This window comes from Bos mutus, chromosome 19 (assembly GCF_027580195.1).
Source record: "Bos mutus isolate GX-2022 chromosome 19, NWIPB_WYAK_1.1, whole genome shotgun sequence".
In the NCBI taxonomy this organism is placed as follows: domain Eukaryota; kingdom Metazoa; phylum Chordata; class Mammalia; order Artiodactyla; family Bovidae; genus Bos; species Bos mutus.
The window spans coordinates 47,047,176-47,067,900 of NC_091635.1; the positions used below are offsets into that span (position 1 = coordinate 47,047,176).

At 51.5% G+C, this 20,725-nt stretch overlaps 1 protein-coding gene across 4 annotated transcripts in view; it reads right to left on the minus strand.

The window, feature by feature from the left end:
* Nucleotides 1-1,917: 1,917 nt before the first annotated feature.
* Nucleotides 1,918-20,725, minus strand: part of RFFL (ring finger and FYVE like domain containing E3 ubiquitin protein ligase) — a 77,358-nt gene continuing 58,550 nt past the window's right edge. For 3 of the 4 annotated variants that reach the window (XM_070390459.1, XM_070390461.1, XM_070390460.1), the window contains exons 3-7: nt 16,292-16,684; nt 9,290-9,373; nt 8,212-8,422; nt 7,019-7,042; nt 1,918-4,536 (exon numbers count right to left, since the gene is read on the minus strand). In XM_070390459.1, coding sequence (XP_070246560.1) covers nt 4,355-4,536; nt 7,019-7,042; nt 8,212-8,422; nt 9,290-9,373; nt 16,292-16,684 — 894 coding nt within the window. In that variant the 3' untranslated portion in view covers nt 1,918-4,354. The remainder of the gene's footprint in view (nt 4,537-7,018; nt 7,043-8,211; nt 8,423-9,289; nt 9,374-16,291; nt 16,685-20,725) is intronic. The other variant, XM_070390462.1, reaches the window with a different exon arrangement.

Below are 20,725 nucleotides of genomic sequence, written 5' to 3' on the forward strand. Positions count from 1 at the left end.
CAGAGAATGGCTCCTGTGCCACTTGAGGTAGATTTATTTGAATAAAGAGAAAACAATTGAGCATAGACGAGTCCAGTTCAGTAGAACTTTCTATGGCACTGGAAGAAGCGTCCTGGAAACCACTGGCTGACGGGAATCAACCACCTTCAGCTGCTGAGCATGTGAAACGTGCCGGTAACACAACCGAGGAGCTGAATTTACATCTTCATCAGCTTCAAGTCGCATGAGGCTAATGACGCTCACCGTGGACATTGCAGGTACAGACAGAGCTGGTTTGAAGCAAACCCTGAAACTAAACAGCTGTAACCCTAGAGGCATACAGGCCGGAAGTGCGCCTAAATCATGAAGTTGCTGAAAAGAGTAAGTGAACTGAAGGTGCAGCTGCACACATGGTGACCTGGAATTGGGAAGCCCAGGTGTGTGGTCCTGACCCTGCTTGGGAGGGTGGGCCCTGGCCTCTGCCTACAGGGCTGCCACACACCACCACAGCCTCACGCCCGCGCGTTACTGTGTGCACTCCGGTCTGAGTGCAGGCTGCTCACCTCAGCATCTGGTTCTGAACTGGCTTCCATCTAGTTCTAAGGGTCCATCCTGTTTTTGCTTATCGACAAGTTGGCAGGCTGCTTGTCCGACCCCTGGAAGTGAGGTTGCTCTGGAGCATACCTGAGTCAAGAGGCTAAGCAGGGGCCACTGCCTACCCCCTGCCTTCCAGGGTAATCAGCTAAGGTCGCTTCAGCCTGTCTGACCTGGGTTCCCACCTGCTGCTTGCAGTGTGTGAGGAGGAAAGGAGGGGGCACCCTGACACTAGGCCAGGACATTTGGGGTTTCTGAATGGGCACCATTCAGTCTGGCTTCACTGTGGAGAATAAGACAGTTTTTATTCTATCCTCTGGAGACAAAAGCTGCTGCTCCTCTTGAGCACTGACCTACATAAATTTTCACCCCCTCTCCAGCCTCCTCAGGCCAAGCAGCTGGACAGAGCTCTCCTCCCAGGATTTTGCCTTTGGCTTGGCTGGTCTCCAGAGGGGTGCACCCACGCAGCAGAGGGGGTCGTTTCAGTCATGAGCTCGGCCCCTCCTCACCTCGCTGGGTGTGTTACCTTCAGCTCACCATTCAAGGTGTGGTTTCCTTCCAGTCTTTCTGATCTATGTTTCTCTTTGCTGCTGAGATTATGTATGATTTTATATCCATGTACTTCACAGACCATAAGCAACATCATCTTAAACCTCCCCAGCAGGGTGCTGGAGGCCTGCCCTCCTTTGAACCTTTATTTACTTGCTGGTTGGCAGCAGGCAAGAGGTCACCTTGGGTGCTGAATGGGTCAGCCTCCCAGAACAACGAGGACAAAGTGCTGTGGCTCAGCCTTGAGCCTCTACGCCCTTTTGGCAAGATTCCTTCCTTCTCCAGTCACAGGGCAGATCTGCACTCAGTCCGGCTCTCCCAAAGGCTGTGCTCTCAGGAGTCCCCTCCCCTGTGCACCTGCTCTAACAGGCATACCGACCTGCCTGGAGACACAGGGCACCCTGCCCTCGAGGCCGGGCCAACCTCTGAGCCACAGTCCAGCCAACACAGCTGTTCCCACAACTCCAGCCATCTCCCAGGGTCACCTGAAGACACCTGGGCACCCCAGCTGCCCTCAGACTCCTTCCCACCCACATCTTTAAGGTCTGCTTCTACCAGATGGCTGTCCGTGTCTGAACTCCCTTCATGCTGCTATCTGGGTTTGGTCCTTTTTCCCGCCCAGTTCCCATCCTCTTCTAGGCTTTTCCATGTCCAAGGCCACGTGACCCAAGCATCTCCAAAAATAACGCAATCTCACAAGAGCAGGGCTATGTGCATACAGCCTGGGATTAGCCTGTGGCTTGTGAACGCATGTCAGTCTTACCTCTGGCGTCCTCACACCAGATCGGACAGGCATCTATGTTGAAACTTTATTACAAAATTATAAAGCAGAGCTCTGTAACAAAAAATACACAATTGGGTTTGGTCTAACACCCAGGTAAGTCTGAGAAAATCTTAATATAAGCCACTTGAAATAACACATTCACGTCCAAAAGATTTCAACAAATTTATACAATATACATTGAGCACTAATTCCTGTACAGCTTATTCTTTCTAGTTTCGATCCAGCTATTCCAATGTATTATGAACCAGTCAGCTGTCCTATCTTTTAAAACAAGTCACAACTGAAATCTCCGAACAATCAGCAAAAGCCAGGGATAATGGAAGAATTGGATGTTTCCATGGTAATTAAGACCAAGGATCCGTGAGGGGCAGGAGAGAGCATCCAAGGATAAAAATCAAGTTTGCTACGTAGGTTAGATAGTAACTGAAATGGGATCTTAAGAATTCCCAGCCTTTATTTGGTGTAGTAATAAAGATACAAAGGGGGGTTGCTTAGGGTTAGGTTGTTTTAACACTTTTTCTTCTAAATGGAAACCTTCACCAAAAGGGATTAGAAGACTTAAAGGCAAGTTCTCCTAGAAGAGTAAATGACATCAGTTCTGATTCTGACTGAGGTTACAAACCAACCATCAGGATATTGTTATGTCTAAGAGGGAAACTGGGAGGTAGGGAGTGGTAAGGCCTCAGCAGAGAAAACAAGTTTTAAGCAGGGAAACAGCCAGCTTCTGCCCTGAAGTTATTGCTGGGTTGTCGCTGAGCTGCTATGTGCAGACCTGTTTCACAGTGAAACTAAGGAGTAGCTGAATTCTTTGTTAAACTGGTAGGCACCATAAACTATAGTATTTACTGTCCAGCAGAAAGATGGTGTCTTTACAGGGAAATCTCCATCCCTCCCCCAGTTCCTACAAAGGCTGTAGCCCAGAATCACACTAGGACTTGGTATAATGTCAAGGTAGGTGGTTTAGTGGTTGATGGAGAGAAAGCATTAAGCATATCCTGTACCAACCAACAGGTGCCCTTACAGGTTTCCCACTGCTTTCCAAAGTCATGATTGCTTCTTCTGGTCTGAGAGATCTCAGCTGCACGGGGTGGGGGTAGGGGTGACTGCCAAAGCCCTCAGCTGTCTGAGGGTTTGCATAGCTCATCCAACGGTAATGGTGGCGCACACAGCTCTTCTGATACTGCACAGAATATATGTTTGTGCTTGGCTAAGCTTCTCCAGCAAACCTAAGCTCTTGCAGTGGTGAAGAGACCCTGAGAGGGCTCAAGAACAACACTCACTCATTGCACGGCCCTTCCTAAAGAGCCAAGGGAATGCTTCTTCCTGACCTGCCCCTAAATGAGCAGGCTGAGAAAGGAAATGGGAGTCGACCTGGGGAACAGAGACGTGCAGCTGTCTGCTCGAGGGCTGATGCCTCCGAGTGCTCAGTCTTACATGCTTGTCTGACTGGAGTAGAGTAAGGCCCTTTGCCTAAGTCTCTGTGTCTTCAAGTGAGACCATGTTTAAAACCTCCATGGGCAAGAGCGACCTCTGCTCAGGGGAAAATCGTTTAAGGCTGTCCACTGGAGACGTCAAAGCCAAGCAGAGAGCCACTGCTTCCACCCAACGCTTTCCCTTTTCCTCATCAACTGAGGATGGCACAAAGTCAGACCCCAGGAGGAGAAGCAGAGGTGACCCACGTACTGTCACACAGACTGGAATCTCCCAGCAGTCTGAAAGCCAGATGCTTTGCTGACTCCCAAGGTCAGCTCGGGAGAGGGATAGCTTCCCATCCCAGCGCTTAAGGAAGCAACTCTTAATGACTGAAGGTTTTCCAATTGCATTTGCGTTTCATTTCTCACCAGAAATAAGTTTACTGGTCCAAATTGCTGTCCCTGGGAGGATCACTATTGGTCTGGTAAACTACCATCTTTTTGGTCTAAAGAAACAAATGAATTTTAGGTAAGGTATCAAGAGACTTTAGCAAAGGTCAGTTAAAGCACAGAGAGCCACAGAGACCAGAAATGAATCCAGGTGTGCCGGGGAGGAAGAGAGCCGTTCCCACCAGGACTCCTGGTGGGTGAAAGCAAGGAATGCCGCTCAAGGGGGTGGGCGGGCTACAGGAGGAGGAGTGAGACTGTTTAGGTTTGCAGAGGAAGGGAGGAAGATGTGGTCGAAATTCTGGAAAGTCCTCTCCATCAGTTACCATCGTCACCCCAAGATCACCGAAACAGGGACTGGCCTGTGCGACCTGTACCAGTTTCCACTGGCCTGGGGCTCGGCCAGCCGCACAGTGTACCTCTGAAGCAAGACAGGCATGCCCAGAGATGACACAGCATCTTTGCTCGCCCTGGTCTTGGGAACACTGCGCATTTTCTGGTTAGCTTGCCCGTCTGCAAGCCGCCAACTGTGGGCCCAGACACCTGGAGCTCTGTCCCCGTAAGGCACTGCAGAAGCCGGCACAGGCCCTCAGGATCGGAAGACGTGCACGGCCCGGATCACGTACTGCCGGCAGATGGGGCACTCATTCATGCGCTTGCCGCACTTGGTACAGGTGACCATGTGGCCGCACTCCAGCAGAACACAGTCGATGGGCGAGTCCATGCAGATCCGACACAGGTTCTCCTCCAGGCTGGACGGCACTGCTCCCCCTGGACGCAGAGCAGAAAGGAGAGTAAGGGGCACAGCCCCCCAGACCCACACACTTCCCTCAGGGAGAAGGAAACGTCTCCCTAGGAACTAACTCCACCTGCTTGTTTAATCTGCACCTCCATAGGTTAGGCTATAGATTTGAATAGTCAAGCACTTGTAGATCAAAGACATCCCAGAACATGAGAATAAGGCAAAGGCCTCAAAGCTTAGAAAGAAGTAACGTTCAGACAACTGAGGCTGTAATAAGGCCAGGGAGTGCCATGGAGGGACTCGATATTCCCTGAGGCAGAACGTGCTGAAAAGATATAAAACTGGCTGAGAAGAGTTTAGGCATCAACAGAATTGTAATGAACTGCTCATGAAGGATCATGAGACTCCTCTGTAAACATACCCCCAACTGAATAAAGAAAGCCGAGGATTGCAGGGCCCCGACCTGCTTCCCCAGGCTTCCTTGGAGGAGACGCCGTGGTGCCAGAGCCCAGCAGAGACTATGGTTCTGTCTTCGCTGCTTCCCACACACACTTCACCTACACCCCCGTGACTGCTCCTCAGTGCTTTCAGAATTCGTGAGTTTGCTCCTTGTCTCCCCCACTAGAAGATGGGCTCCTAAATTCAACAAATGGAATCAATTTCTATTGAGATAATAATATACTTAGTATCTGCTGTGTGCTCTGAGGGCTGATAGTCGTCTTGAATCCCCAAAACCAGTCCTGAGGTGAAAGTGAACGCGTTAGTTTGACTCTTTGTGACCCCATGGACTATCGCCTGACAGGTTTCTCTGTCAATGGTATATTCTCCAGGCAAGAATACTGGAGCAGGTTGTCACTTCTGCCTCCAGGGGACCTTCCTGACCCAGGGATTGAACCCGCGTCTCCTGCACTGGCAGAGTCTTCACTACTGAGCCACCCGGGAAGCCCCAACAAAAACTATGAAGTAGGTATTCACGTTACTCATTTTATGGGTGAGGCAAGTGAAACCAAAGGGTTAAATAGGTTGCCCAAAGATTCAAATCCAGGTAGGCTGGCTTCTAGGAAAGTGGCCTGAGGGCAGGGGCTGTGAAGACAGTACTAACTGCTCAGCGCACAGTTCTCAACAAGGCTAACTTGGCTTGTGCGAGTGGGAAGACACAGTGGGCATGACCTACATCCGGGGTCAGCTGCAGGAACAGAAAAACCTTCATGTACCCAAACCCAAGCCTTCCCAGCATGTTTAAAATGGCAGCCTGAATCAGGTAGCCATAAACAGGGAACTGGTCTTATAACAGCCACCTCTACGGTCCCACAGGCAGCTCTCATACTCCACTGCTTCTGCGCTTTCTTTACCTGTTCCTTGGACTATTCAGAAAGTCAAGAAACACAAGGTGGGCGGGCTGTGAGGCAGTGAAACCTATTTACTCCTGTGAGGAGCTGGTGGCCCTAACAGGGAACGTTTGGAAACAACTGAACTATATAAACACCCATATATATAAATAGGAATACCTATATATATAATAGGTATGAGCTATATAATAGCTCAACCATAAATATATAGATGAGCTGGAGTAATTTACAGAATTTCATTACAGATTACTTCTGTCAAGATTAACAAATTCATTAACTCAGTTGCCAGCATTCTCCCAGGGAATCAGAAAGACCCCAAGTGGATGGCCAAACTTTGGTATCAGGTGAGGGTCTAGAACTCCAAATGCTCAACTCTTGGGAATGTATCAGCCCGAAGACCGTGCCCCATTCTGAGCAATATGGTGAGAGCTCTTCCCCAAGAAAGGATGTTCTCAGAGTAGTGTAGGGGCCTGAAAAGCACTTTAAAACTTTTTCAGAAGACACTCCAAATTTGTCAGTAAAATGGCTGTAAAGCCTTGAGGCTTTCACAAAAAGGCCTAGCATGTTTTAGAGTGATTGTCTCTGCACTCAGATTCCTGCAGTGCGTTCTGGGGGTGCCCAGAGACCTGCGGGTGGTCTTTAACATACAGGCTGGTACATGGCAGCTGAGTGCCACGAAGCACGCTATTCACACAAGGCTCTCAGCTCACCACCCCTGCTTTTCAGTTGGTACCAGAAGCTGATGAACATCCCAAGTGATTTCCCTGAAGGTACACAGAGACCCTCCCACACAGACCAAGATGGAGTGAAAGCTATGGTGCCTGAGCCCCAGGACTATGGGCAATGCACCAGAAGTGCCACCCCTTAGCTTTTGCCGAAGATTTTACAGAGGCTGGCTTCTGAGCTCTGACCACCAGAGGCCTGCAGATCAGGCTGCCCGAGGTGTCCTGCCACTCCACCCTTCGCAGGGACGGGGATGGGAATTTCTAAAGATGCTGAGGAGCCCTGGTTCCCAGTGAACATCCCCCCCAGCACCGCTCCCCCACCGGGATGTGGATATGCTCAGAGTTCTCAGACGGCTAACAGAAGTAAGGGCTGAAGGGGAGGAAGGAGAGAAGAGTGAAGGGCCTCGGCCTGATGCCAAACAGGAACAGCTACGTACCGTTTTGGTCTTCAGCGCTGCACACTGCAAAGGGAAGGAAAGAAGGCGTCTGAATATGTTGATGACAAGGAAAGCCTCCAGCCACCCTGGCTGAGTTCACTTCCGAACTCAGGCTGCTCTCCTGCTGGGAACCAGGCCACCCTCCTCAGACCCTCCACACACGGGAGACTCACCCACAGCCCCTGCTGGGGTGTCTTAGAATAAGGGCTTCCACTGCTTTGCCGTGAACAAAACTGCCAGGCAGGAAGGAGATTACACAAGCTCAGTGTTCTTTTTTCCTACCACATCGGAAGCCGGCGTTAAAGTCAAGAAAGGAGGAACAGTCTGCCCTGGTCGGCCAGGGAGTCTGGGTGCGACTCCCCAGAGGAGCCATCTCCTCGTCCCTCCTTTGGGGAGGTTCTGGGGACCATCCAAAAGGGAAGAGCCTGTGATCAGGTGACCAGGCAGATGTCCCCTAACTCTGATGAATCTGAGCTCCTGGGAGAGGAGAACCTGAATCTGACTTCAACCACTGTGAGCAGGCCAGTCAGCACAACATTGACTTGCAGGAGCCCAATCATCTGGGGAGCAACTGGGTGAAGTCATTTCAGGAAATGCGGAGTTCTAGACTACACTCGTCTCTCTCCTGCAGGGCTTCTCTGCCTTGATTGGTACAGTCTTCATCTTACCATAAATCAGCAGCACGGTCATAATAGCAAGTTTTTTCTTCCCCAAACTCATTTGACCACAGACCTTGTTTTACTCTGCATCACTGAAAATGATACCATGGCAAATGCTTTGGAAAATGAACAGCCCCGGGGCAGGCAGGACACACAGTGTGCCAGCACCTTGGGTACAGAGTTTGAGCATGGCCAGAGGTAGTGGTGAGTCTGACAGGGCACCATACGGCGGGAAAGGCCATGGACTTAGACCCCGAAATCCTGAGAGCCAGCCTCGGCTCTCCAGTGAAGGGAAGACGCTAACAAGGCCTATTTCACAGGCTGCCCTGCAGAGTAAATACACATACACAATGCCTGACCCCCACCCGGGCCCTCAGCTCCAAAGGACAGTTGTTATTAGAGGACACAAACGCGCAGGGTGGCTGGCCCCTTCCTCAGCTGAAGCGTGGAAATGGAGCAGGCCGCTGTGGCCTCTAATGTGCAGCAGCAGGCGCCCTGTGGCTCTGTGCCGCCGCCGCCCGCACGGCCCCTCACCCAGGTGCTGGAGGCCCTTCTGGTCCTTGTACAGCCGCGTCACCCTCTCCATCAGTTCCCACTTCTCACAGCAGCCCTTGTAGTTGACGAAGTTGCGAGCCAGGATCTCCTTGAGCTGTCGCACGGTGAGACCTTCGATGTCCTCCAGGTCAGTCAGGTCAGACAGAGAGGCCCTCCGGCCTGGGACAAAGCTGTCCTCTGAGTCGACGGACTGCGAAGGCCAAGATGGGATGGGTGGGCTCCACTCCCCCGCCCCGCCCCGCTCTCGCTCCCAGGACCCCAGAACTCTCAAAACCCTGTGCTTTTGGTGACTGGCCTCAAGGGAAGCAGGAATGGGGGCACATGGAGGATTACGTGGCCCCGGCTCTACATCGCAAGACAGACCTCCATCTCTTCCTGACCCAAGGGCTGTGCTCAGGCCCAGAGGGCCACAGCCCCACCCCCAGTGGCCAGGCGGGAGGAGCAGCACCAGCTAAGGCAGGGGGTTTTGGATCCCGATTGCTCTACTGACTGATGCTGAGCAGCACCAGGCACGATGCTCACCTCTCTGGGCCCGTGTGCCCCAGGCTTCCCATGGAGATTAAACGAGGCAGCACAAGAGACTACCGTGCGTGGTCCGGGTCTTTCTCCCCCGGCAACAGAAGAAGCCTGCTTCCCGCGCAAGCATCCTCTCTGCACACTGGAGACCACAGCTCTGCGGCCCCACGGCAGTGCCCTGAACTCCCTCTCATCTTTCCTCCTGATTATCTGACCTCCTTCTCCTGACAATGGCCACTGTGTGCTGGAAGCAGAGGAAAAGAACAAGACTGGCACAGCGGCACCAGGAGCCTGCCCTCTGGCTGCTCTCCAAGTCAGCAGACTGGAAACCAACGGGCTGTGCCGCTCCGCAGCCTCCACTGGGACACGGACGGCTCCTGAGGTTCACCTGAACACTCACACTAAACGCCACCCCAGCAGACAGGATTTCGGGACTGTCATCACAGCCGGCTCCTCCCCTCTCCCCCATGAGGCTGCCCAGAGGGTCCTGACAAGAACAGCAGTGAGAGCAAAGGCAGACGCACAGACCCACAGGGCCCACCTGGGTCTCGTCCTCAGCAGGGGCTCTGGCTGTGCGCTCCAGGTAGATGGGCTCCTCTTGGTCCTGAGACACATGGCCATTGGCCTGTGGGGAGAGAAAGATGCCATTACATCCGCAGAGCTATCCCAGGGATGGCATGGGGCTCTTGCCAGCTCACGCCATATCCAAATGCATTCCCATCTCCCCGGGAACCTGGAGTCTTGCATAACAGCATTATAGAAGCCTGACTCTGTCAGGCAGGGAAGCGACATGCATACATTTCAACTCTAGCCAGGATGGCATTAACTACCACTCACCGTCAGTGTCGGCTCAGCTTGCACACTCCCGAGTGGAAGGAAGATCCCACGGCTGCTCCTCTGCCGGACCGCCGTCAAGTCCGTTCCCGACACTGACGCCACAATGCCAGCCCTACAACTTCCACCCACCATCCCTGGTTTTGCACCCAGACCCGTGTCAACTCTTTTCTCCCCAACTGTTCAAACTATGTCTTCACTTATGCCACACGAAATCTCCCCGGCTTCCTCATCAGGCCCAGATGAGATCAGTTTCCAGACCCTCACCACCCCACCCCTCTCTCTTCTGGTTAGTCACTCCTCTCATTAGAAATTCTAGAAATATGCTCCAACCAGTAGGGCAGACTATTACTAAGAGCTGTCTTGAAACCCAGTCAAAAATTATTTTAAGGCATCAAATAGTCTATTAGCCTGACACTATATAAGACTAATGCCTATGCTTAAGAAGTTTCATTCGGCTTAGAATTCTAACCTCTCAAAAGGTTTCCTCTGGGTATTCCTTCAGGTTTTGCCAGAGTAGTCACAACTGGGACCCACCTAATCCCAGCACCACTGAAGCCACAAATCCCTTCCTAGATCCTCTCCACCCACTGCTCCCAAACAGGCGAAGGGTCTGGTGTGAGCCCAGAGCAAAGAGGTGTCCAAGCTCACAGGCCTTTTCCACTGGACTCTTCAGAGAACCAGCAAAGGGACAGCCTGGGAAACCAGTCACTCACTGCCCCCCGCTGCTCACCTCAGATTTGAATGCCTAATATGGAGCTAATTAAGAAAAGACACGCAACCACACAGAAATGAAGAGTAGAAATAACAACCGTCACCAAAAATGCCAAGTGACGATAAGCTCCTGTACGCAGCACATGCGGGCAGAGATGCTTCCCAGACAACGTCCAGTTTTCTCTTAGCTTTACATCAGTGTGGTACCCACTGACCTCCTCGTATCACCTTGGAGTTACAAGAAGCCATTCGGAGCCTAACCTTTTCCTAAGTAGACAGTTTCTATTATGTCTTCTCTTTGCCACAAAAGAGAAACTCGATTTCGTGCTGCAAAGTATGCTCCTGTCTTTTCAGCGTGTCCACTGGCTGAACCCAAATCTACAGTGAGTGTCTGTCCACAGTTAGCTTTATTCCACGCGCTTCCTTCACTAACAACTACCGCCAGGGCGTTACAGGCACAGGTAAGGGCCCTGGTGAGGCGAGCGCTACCAGCAGACACACAGCCTTCGTGCCGCTAGCTGCGGAATCGTCAGGCAGCCCTGCACGAGCTCCTGCGCTTGCCCTGTTTTTCTGGCTGGCAAAATGTGGGCCTCACCAGAATAGGGGATGTGAGCTGACCTGAAGGCCTTCTGGAAACATCAGAGGAGAAGCACCCAATGAGCCCTGGTACACGGTGTGACCTATGCGTGCAGTCTGCAAACTTCTGATTAATGAAAGGAATCCACCTGAAGGTTCTTTCAGGGGAAAAAAAAAAATTCCCTCGAGGCACTCTCCTGGCTCCCCATAAACATAGAGAAAACCCTGGACCAAGCAAAGGGAGGAAGTCATGGCAGGCGGCCCAGCCTGTCCAGCAGACAGAGCAGAGCCGAGGGAGAATGAAGCCCCAGAGTGCGCTGGGGAGAAGGCCAGCTCAGGCCGACGAGGGAGCTGCATGCATGTCCTGCAGGTGAAGCTTGCAATCACAGCGGCCTTTATGGCTCAGTGCTCGTCAGAGCTGAATCAGGGGCCCTGTTCCGGCAGAGGCGGGGACCAGAACAGGAGACAGCAGCCCTCCACGTCCTGTGCAGGAGACAACTACACTGGCGCATGCTGGCTCTGGGGAGCTCAAAGCCCTTCAGACGTGGGGTCACGCCGCCAGTCAGTCCTCCCCACATCCTGGCAGGAGCCAAAGTGGTCTGGATTACTAACCTCATCGCCTTGTTAAAGGCTCAAACCTCCCACAAGTGACCCGAGAGTTAGTGCCCAACTGGATGTGGAAACTGGATCAGTTCAGTTGAGTTGCGCAGTCGTGTCCAACTCTTTGCAACCCCATGAATCCCAGCACGCCAGGCCTCCCTGTCCATCACCAACTCCCAGAGTTCACTCAGACTCACGTCCATCAAGTCCGTGATGCCATCCAGCCATCTCATCCTCTGTCGTCCCCTTCTCCTCCTGCCCCCAATCCCTCCCAGCATCAGAGTCTATTCCAATGAGTCAACTCTTCACATGAGGTGGCCAAAGTACTGGAGTTTCATCTTTAGCATCATTCCTTCCAAAGAGCACCCAGGGCTGATCTCCTTCAGAATGGACTGGTTGGATCTCCTTGCAGTCCAAGGGACTCTCAAGAGTCTTCTCCAACACCGCAGTTCAAAAGCATTAATTCTTTGGCACTCAGCTTTCTTCACAGTCCAACTCTCACATCCATACATGACCACTGGGAAAACCATAGCCTTGACTAGACGGACCTTTGTTGGCAAAATAATGTCTCTGCTTTTCAATATGCTATCTAGGTTGGTCATAACTTTCCTTCCAAGGAGTAAGCGTCTTTTAATTTCATGGCTGCAGTCACCATCTGCAGTGATTTTGGAACCCAAAAAGATAGTCTGACACTATAGTCTGAAACACCTGGACTAACAGGCAAATTTGCCTGTTTCCACTGTTTCCCCATCTATTTCCCATGAAGTGATGGGACCAGATGCCATGATCTTCATTTTCTGAATGTTGAGCTTTAAGCCAACTTTTTCACTCTCCACTTTTACTTTAATCAAGAGGCTTTTTAGTTCCTCTTCACTTTCTGCCATAAGGGTGGTGTCATCTGCATATCTGAGGTTACTGATATTTCTCCCAGCGATCTTGATTCCAGCTTGTGCTTCTTCCAGCCCAGTGTTTCTCATGATGTACTCTGCATATAAGTTAAATAAGCAAGGTGACAATATACAGCCTCAACGTACTCCTTTTCCTATTTGGAACCAGTCTCTTGTTCCAAGTCCAGTTCTAACTGTTGCTTCCTGACCTGCATACAGGTTTCTCAATAGGAGGTCAGGTGGTCTAGTATTCCCATCTCTTGAAGAATTTTCCAGTTTATTGTGATCCACACAGTCAAAGGCTTTGGCATAGTCAATAAAGCAGAAATAGATGTTTTTCTGGAACTCTCTTGCTTTTTCCATGATCCAGCGGATGTTGGCAATTTGATCTCTGATTCTTCTGCCTTTTCTAAAACCAGCTTGAACATCTGGAAGTTCAGGATTCACGTATTGCTGAAGCCTGGCTTGGAGAATTTTGAGCATTACTTTACTAGCATGTGAGATGAGTGCAATTGTGCGGTAGTTTGAACATTCTCTGAAGGGCATTGCCTTTCTTTGGGATTGGAATGAAAGCTGACCTTTTCCAGTCCTGTGGCCACTGTTGAGTTTTCCAAATTTGCTGGCATATTGAGTGCAGAACTTTCACAGCATTATCTTCCAGGATTTGAAATAGCTCAACTGGAATTCCATCCCCTCCACTAGCTTTGTTCATAGTGATGCTTTCTAAGGCCCACTTGACTTCGCATCCCAGGATGTCTGGCTCTAGGTAAGTGATCACACCATCGTGATTATCTTGGTCGTGAAGATCTTTTTTGTACAGTTCTTCTGTGTATTCCTGCCACCTCTTCTTAATATCTTCTGCTTCTGTTAGGTCCATACCATTTCTGTCCTTTATCAACCCCATATTTGCATGAAATGTTCCCTTGGTATCTCTAATTTTCTTGACGAGATCTCTAGTCTTTCCCATTCTGTTGTTTTTCTCTATTTCTTTGCATTGGTCGCTGAGGAAGTCTTTCTTATCTCTTCTTGCTATTCTTTGAAACTCTGCATTCAGATGCTTATATCTTTCCTTTTCTCCTTTGCTTTTCGCTTCCCTTCTTTTCACAGCTATTTGTAAGGTCTCCCCAGATAGCCATTTTGCTTTTTTGCATTTCTTTTCCATGGGGATGGTCTTGATCCCTGTCTCCTGTACAATGTCATGAACCTCATGCCATAGTTCATCAGGCACTCTATCTATCAGATCTAGTTCCTTAAATCTAAATCTCACTTTCACTGTATAATCATAAGGGATTTGATTTAGGTCATATCTGAATGGTCTAGTGGTTTTCCCTACTTTCTTCAATTTAAGTCTGAATTTGGCAATAAGGACTTCATGATCTGAGCCACAGTCAGCTCCTGGTCTTGTTTTTGTTGACTGTATAGAGCTTCTCCATCTTTGCCTGCAAAGAATATAATCAATCTGATTTCAGTGTTGACCATCTGGTGATGTCCATGTGTAGAGTCTTCTCTTGTGTTGTTGGAAGAGGGTGTTTGCTATGACCAGTGCATTTTCTTGGCAAAACTCTATTAGTCTTTGCCCTGTTTCATTCCGTATTCCAAGGGCAAATTTGCCTGTTAGTCCAGGTGTTTCTTGACTTCCTACTTTTGCATTCCAGTCCCCTATAATGAAAAGGACATCTTTTTTGGGTGTTAGTTCTAAAAGGTCTTGTAGGTCTTCATAGAACTGTTCAACTTCAGCTTCTTCAGCGTTACTGGTTGGGGCATAGACTTGGATTACTGTGATATTGAATGGTTTGCCTTGGAAACGAACAGAGATCATTCTGTCATTTTTGAGATTGCATCCAAGTACTGCATTTCGGACTCTCTCCTTGACCATGATGGCCACTCCATTTCTTCTAAGGGATTCTTGCCCACAGTAGTAGATAATGGTCATCTGAGTTAAATTCACCCATTCCAGTCCATTTGAGTTTGCTGATTCCTAGAATGTCGACGTTTACTCTTGCCATCTCCTGTTTGACCACTTCCAATTTGCCTTGATTCATGGACCTGACATTCCAGGTTCCTATGCAATATTGTTCTTTACAGCATCAGACCTTGCTTCTATCACCAGTCACGTCCACAGCTGGGTATTGTTTTTGCTTTGGCTCCATCCCTTCATTCTTTCTGGAGTTATTTCTCCACTGATCTCCAGAAGCATATTGGGCACCTACTGACCTGGGGAGTTCCTCTTTCAGTATCCTATCATTTTGCCTTTTCATACTGTTCATGGGGTTCTCAAGGCAAGAATACTGAAGTGGTCTGCCATTCCCTTCTCCAGTGGACAGCATTCTGTCAGCCCTCTCTAGGTCCTAATCCTCCCACTGTTCCCCAAGTCAGGTGAGTAAAAGGCTCACTGAGGCACTGAAGTGTAGCTACAGGACGTCAGCACGCCCTGGTGATGACAGTGATCCTGGCACTTCAGAGGTGGTTAATACGTGCTCACTGAATAAACGAACGCATGGAAAAATAGTGCCTAGAGACCCAGCACCTGGGAGCCAGAGGCTGCCGCTTCCTCCCCCAACCCTTTCCTCTCCCCACCATGAGCACCTAGTCTGCAGAGCTGGCCCACGTCCTGTCAGTCCTAACCTTACAGGGTCCCCTGGGGCCACACACACACAGCTTCCAGCTACTTCCCATCCTCTGTCCAGTGCCTCTCCCACTGGAGGCGGGGGACCACTTCCCCCGTCCCCATCCCAGGCCTCTGGCTGAAGCCTCCTGCCTTGCCGGTGCTGGGTCCTCCCCCGCTCTCCACCAAGTGTGTGGGTGTTTGCTTCCTATCTTACAACTTGACACTAGTCTTGCTGTCTGACACCCTATCCTTTACTCTTTCACCCCCCTCAACCCTCTCTCCTCAGTGATAATAACGATGCTGTTTAGTCACTAAGTCGTGTCTGACTCTTTACAACCGTATGGACTGTAGCCCACCAGGCTCCTCTATCCATGGAATTCTCCAGGAAATACTGGGGTGGGTTGCTATTTCTTTCTCCAGGGGATCTTCCTGACACAGGGACAGAACCCAAGTCTCCTGCATCGGTGGGTGGATTATTTACCACTGAGCCACCTGGGAAGCCTGAGGTCCACTGGCATCACTCTAATCCAACAGCTGGTTTCCACATCTACCTTCCCCCTCAGAAGGGCTTTCTCAGCGTAGAAGCAACATAATCCTCGATTCTGTGCCTCCCGTGCCTGGTTCATAATTCAGTCCATGTGCTGCCCTGCGCCTTCCATCCCCAGGCCCTGCTGGGATGCTGATAAGGCCGCCTAGTGTTCAATAGCCCTGCAAGCACACCCTAGCCCAGCCAGCGCGGGCAGGAGCTGCCGTGCCCGTGTCTTGGTCACAGTGTTTTCCTCCTCTGTCTCGCCTCCACATACTCTTTTTTTGGCCTCACCACGCAGCACGCAGAATTTCCCCAACCAAGGATCAAACCTGTGCCCCCTGCCCTGGAAGCTCGGACTCATAACTGCTGGACCACCAGGGAAGTCCTACGTGGTCCTTTTTCTCCCTGGTGCCTTGTGACTATCACTGAGGCACCGAGTTCCCCATCGGCCCAAGAAGACCATGGGGTGAGAAAGCAGGAGGGTAATTTGATCAGAACCAAATGTGGAGACCCAACAGTGAATTTTCTCAAAATGTTTCTAGAACAACCAATTTTTTAGAACTCCCTAACTGGGATAGGAACCTATTACAAAGACAGAAAAATACAAAAACCCAGTACCGTGCATCCGTTTCTCTAAGAAAAGCCCAAATGTGAGTCTGAAGTCCAGAAAACGCCCTCCGTCGGTGGGAGGCAGAAAGGCATCCAGTCACCCGCGCACTGAGCCCCTCTCCCGCGGCGCGGAGGGAGAGGAACTGGAACCTGCCCTGGAGAGAGGGGAGGCCGCACTGGCCGTACCTGCTGCCGGCCCTGCGCCTGGCCGGGGGGTGCAGACTGGAGGCCGGGTGAGGTAGGCGGCACGGTGCTGGTGTGGGGCCGGGCGAGGAAGGCCTGCTGCTCCGGGAAGTCGGGGCCCAAGGGGGGCGCCTGAGTCCTGCCCTCCTGGGAGATGACGGGCTGCTGGCCGAGCACCAGGAACACCAGCTCCTCCTTCTCCCGGCACATGTCGGTAGAGATGTCGTGGAGGCTGAGATAGTCCCTCAGGTCCTTCACCTTCATCTTCATGAGCTCCTCCCGCCGGAAGTCCGTGGCACGGAAGCGCTGGCAGAGAAGGCAGAGGCGGGGCCCGGCCCCCACTTGGCTCGAACAGCTGGTACAGAAGTTCTTCTTACAGTCCAAGCAGGTCTGCTGCTTAAGAGCGAGAGGCAGAGGAAACCACGTCAGACCGCGAGGACAAGACAGAGCGTGACAAGGGCTGGGCACGACCGCCCCTGTGACTCGGCCTTTCACCGAGCTCCTGCCCTACCCAGGGGTCGGGCCGCTGGGCAGATTTTAGGGTCAGAGCCCCGCGGAGGCAGCAGGGCCCCCGTGGGTCTCCGGCAGCCAGAGGCAGGGCGCCGCGGGCAGGACTCCACTGGCGGCTCACACCACTCATGCTACTCACCGGTAGAGAAACAGAGGCTGTTAACTGAGAGTAACAGCTTTAGGATAAGAAAAGCCCCGCCTTTACGAAGTCTCCCTCCCCCATTTCTTGTGGTGTCACCTTGGGGCTGTAACTTGGCCTCTCTGGCCCTCAGTTTCCTCATCTGTAAGGTAGGGGGTGATGAAAGCAACTGCTTCATAGGACTGTTGTAAAGTTAAGAGATAATGCACTTAGCATATCCCACACGTGAGTCTTCCATAAGTGTTTAGTGTTTTAATTATTATTTCTAGGAAATACAAGCCAATGAGAGAGTCAAGATTCAAATCAGTATCGTGGAGCAACTCCCCTTCAATAATTGTATTTTGTTCTATACTTCTCAATACTGTACAATTATAATCTTTGATAATTACTACTCCAAAAATATATATATTATTAAATGACTGAGGGGCTACTATGTGCCAGAGCCCATTCAGTTCTCAAAGCGACCCTCAAAGCAGGTATTTTCCTGCCTCCCTGCTTCTAGGACAGAGCATCCGCGGCCTGGAGAGAGGAAGGCGGATCCTGAGGGGCAGGCAGGGAGCAGTGGGTCTGGGGTCCACACCTGAGGCGGTCTGGGTTTGCTGCTCACGCTCATGCTCTTTCCACCAGGCCACGGGACTGACTCAGCCCCACGCCAGCCCCCAGCCATGCTGAGTCAAGGGCCTGGCTCTCCCTCTCGAAGCTCCCGGCCCAGGGCTCCGTCTGCAGACGCTGGGGCCCAGGCCCCCACCCTGCCCCGGGAAGGCCCACTCCAAGTGCTGGGAGCACAGGGCTGCGGAGAGCAAACCCAAGACAAATACTTAGTCAACGACAGGAGGCCCTCCGGACACGACGGGGGAGCTCTCGTCTGTGGAAGTACAGGGTGTCTCGGGCGGCTGACGAGAGGGCCGGGCAGACGAGCTGGCACTGCCTGGCAGCAGCTACTCCCGGGATTGCGAACAACACAGGGCACAAGGGCGTGCTCAGCCCCCAGGAGGCAGCTCCTGGCCCCTCGGCCCGGAGGCTGAGCAAGCGCAGGGACATCTGATGAGCCCTATTCCGGCCACGAGCGGGCCACACACCACCACAGGGGTGAGCCCTGAGCCCCCAGCGCTGGTCCTGGAGGGGTGCTCACTAATCCTTTAGAAAAATTAACAACTTTTCATCCTGGGGTGACTTCAGCATTAACCTAAATCTTTCTTCCCCCTCTTTTCTAAGTATAGAAAGCTGTTCAAGCAAACAAGAATGCCCAGGAGACTCAGATTCCCAGTCGAAATCACAGCCCCTGTGGTGTGGTGCTGAAGGAGAAGTCTGCAGAGCGGAGGGGGTTATATTTAGTCTTTTCTAAGTGTCATTCAGAGAAGGCCATGGCACCCCACTCCAGTATTGGAGAATCCCACGGACGGAGGGGCCTGGTGGGCTGCAGTCCATGGGGTCGCTAAGAGTCGGACACGACTGAGCGACTTCACTTCCACTTTTCACTTTCATGCATTGGAGAAGGAAATGGCAACCCACTCCAGTGTTCTTGCCTGGAGAATCCCAGGGACAGTGGAGCCTGATGGGCTGCCATCTGTGGGGTCACACAGAGTCGGACACGACTGAAGCGACTTAGTAGCAAGTGTCATTCGAGCAGTAAAGGGAAGCGAACATAACGCTGTGACTGCTGACACTTGGAAGGACACATGTCAAGCTCCCTCACTCTCCACACAGTGATAACCACACAGTACAATGTTCACACGGCTGCACACGCTTTAGAACAGTTCTGGGACCAGTCGCCACTCAGATGAAAAGGAGATGTTTTGGGGTATTTGGGGGGTTTGGTCAGATCTAAAGCTTTTCTAGTGGGTGATGAGATGTGTTTAGGATGATACAGTGAAATTACAAGGCTTCCATGTCATAAAGCTGTAGGTCCTGACGTGGAACATTGCTTACATCGGTACAGTTTTGACAAGACCTAGCTTGACACAACTGAACAGCCCTGAGTTGCTCCATCAGCCAGATCTAAACAACAGCCTTCTACGGTGTACAGTGTACTGGATACCAGATCAGAAAGCAAAGACAGCAACCCACCCGGCTCCTCTGCAAGCCCCAGGGGCTCTGAAGTCCCCGCATCTGAAACACACCCGACAGGAAGCAGTAAGCCAGTGCTCGCTTGAGGCTAAAACCCCAATTTGAAGAGTCAGGAGAGAACAAAGGAGAAGGAAAAGGCAGCTGTCAACAAACGCTGGCAGAACAAGTAAAGGAAACACCTAAGTATAAATTCCAGCAAATGGCACACACTGAGTAGCAAGGTGGCAAGAAAGATGACCTAGGGGAGCCTGGGTGCCCGCAGAGACACCCAGAGCACGGGGGGCCAGCACAGGTGCCGGCGTGTGGCTCCCCCTGCCACCCCACCCTTCCTCTGCTACCCCCCACCCCAGCCCCGTTCCCTGGCACAGGCCAGGCCGACGTTCTCAGCCCTCCTCCTGCCGTCCTGCCCAGAGGCAGCCCCTCCTGGGAGGGAAAGGGCAGCAGGGACATGCTAGGATTAAGTCCTGGCTGGCTGCGTCCCCGCTGGGGGAACTTGTGCACAACAGACAGCTTCCCAGAGCATCAGATGCTCATCTGCAAAGTCGGGTGCTCAGGACTGCTCAGTGGCCAAGAATCTGCCTGCCGATGCCAGAGACACAGGTTCGATCCCTGGTCCAGGGAGATCCCACGTGCCGCGGAACCACTAAGCCTGTGTGCCTACACGTACTGAGCCTGCGCTCTAGAGCCAGGGAGCCGCAGCCAACCCTCAGGCCCTAGAGCCCGAGGTCCACAAGAGGAGCCACGCCATGAGAAGCCGTGCACCGCAACTAGGGAAAAGCCCTCGCAGCAGCGCAGACCCAGCACAGCCCCAAATAATAAATACACAAGTAAACTAAAAGTCGGATGCTCAGCCTGCCTCGAAGGACTACTCAGGTACTGCATGAGCTAATGCACAGCGAACCTCAGCATGAGGTAGGCACCCCACACATTAACAGTCACCTCTAGTTCCCTTCCCCTTGGGCCAAGACCGAGGAGCCACCCCCTCTTTCTACTCTGAGACTTGATTATCTCTTCCATGTCTAAAAACACAACCTTCCTGCCAGGCCACCCTATCCTCCCCTTTCTCCAGTTGGTCAACTAAAGAGGCTAGGCGCCAAACCCCCTCCAAAACCGTCAGGGCTGCATGCAGGTATCACCAGCACAGACAGGATATATCGCTTCCAGCCAGTCCTGTCCTGCAATTTCCGAAACTGGAAGCTCCAGGAAGCCAGGGCTCCATATTTTTCACATCCTCTCTTATAAAGTCCTTAGTGCTCACTGGGCTTTGTACCAGTGAGCATTCAGCAAATACTGACCACAATGAAGAAGGAAAAAGAGACAGGAGGATCCATGTCATCATTTCAATTCAACCACTTCAAGAAAAGACATTTTGAAAGCTTGCAGCTGTTAAATGCCAAACCCTTGAGATAAGATGCCAATCCACTTAAGCATGAAATTACAAGTGAAAAACTCTCGTAGGAGAAAACATCCTTAACATTCACAGAATTCACTGTGAATTACACAAAATTAATTCGTCCCCTCGTGGCAAGCAAATATTGTACCAATAACCATCTTTTATCTTCCAAATGGAACTTTGTTTCCCCCTACAGAAGCTCTTCTTGGGACTTGCCTGTTGGTCCAGAGGTTGAGAATCTGCCTGCCAATGCAGGAGACACAGGTTCGATCCCTGCTCCAGGAAGATTCCACATGCAGCGAAGCATCTACTGAGCCCATGTGCTGTC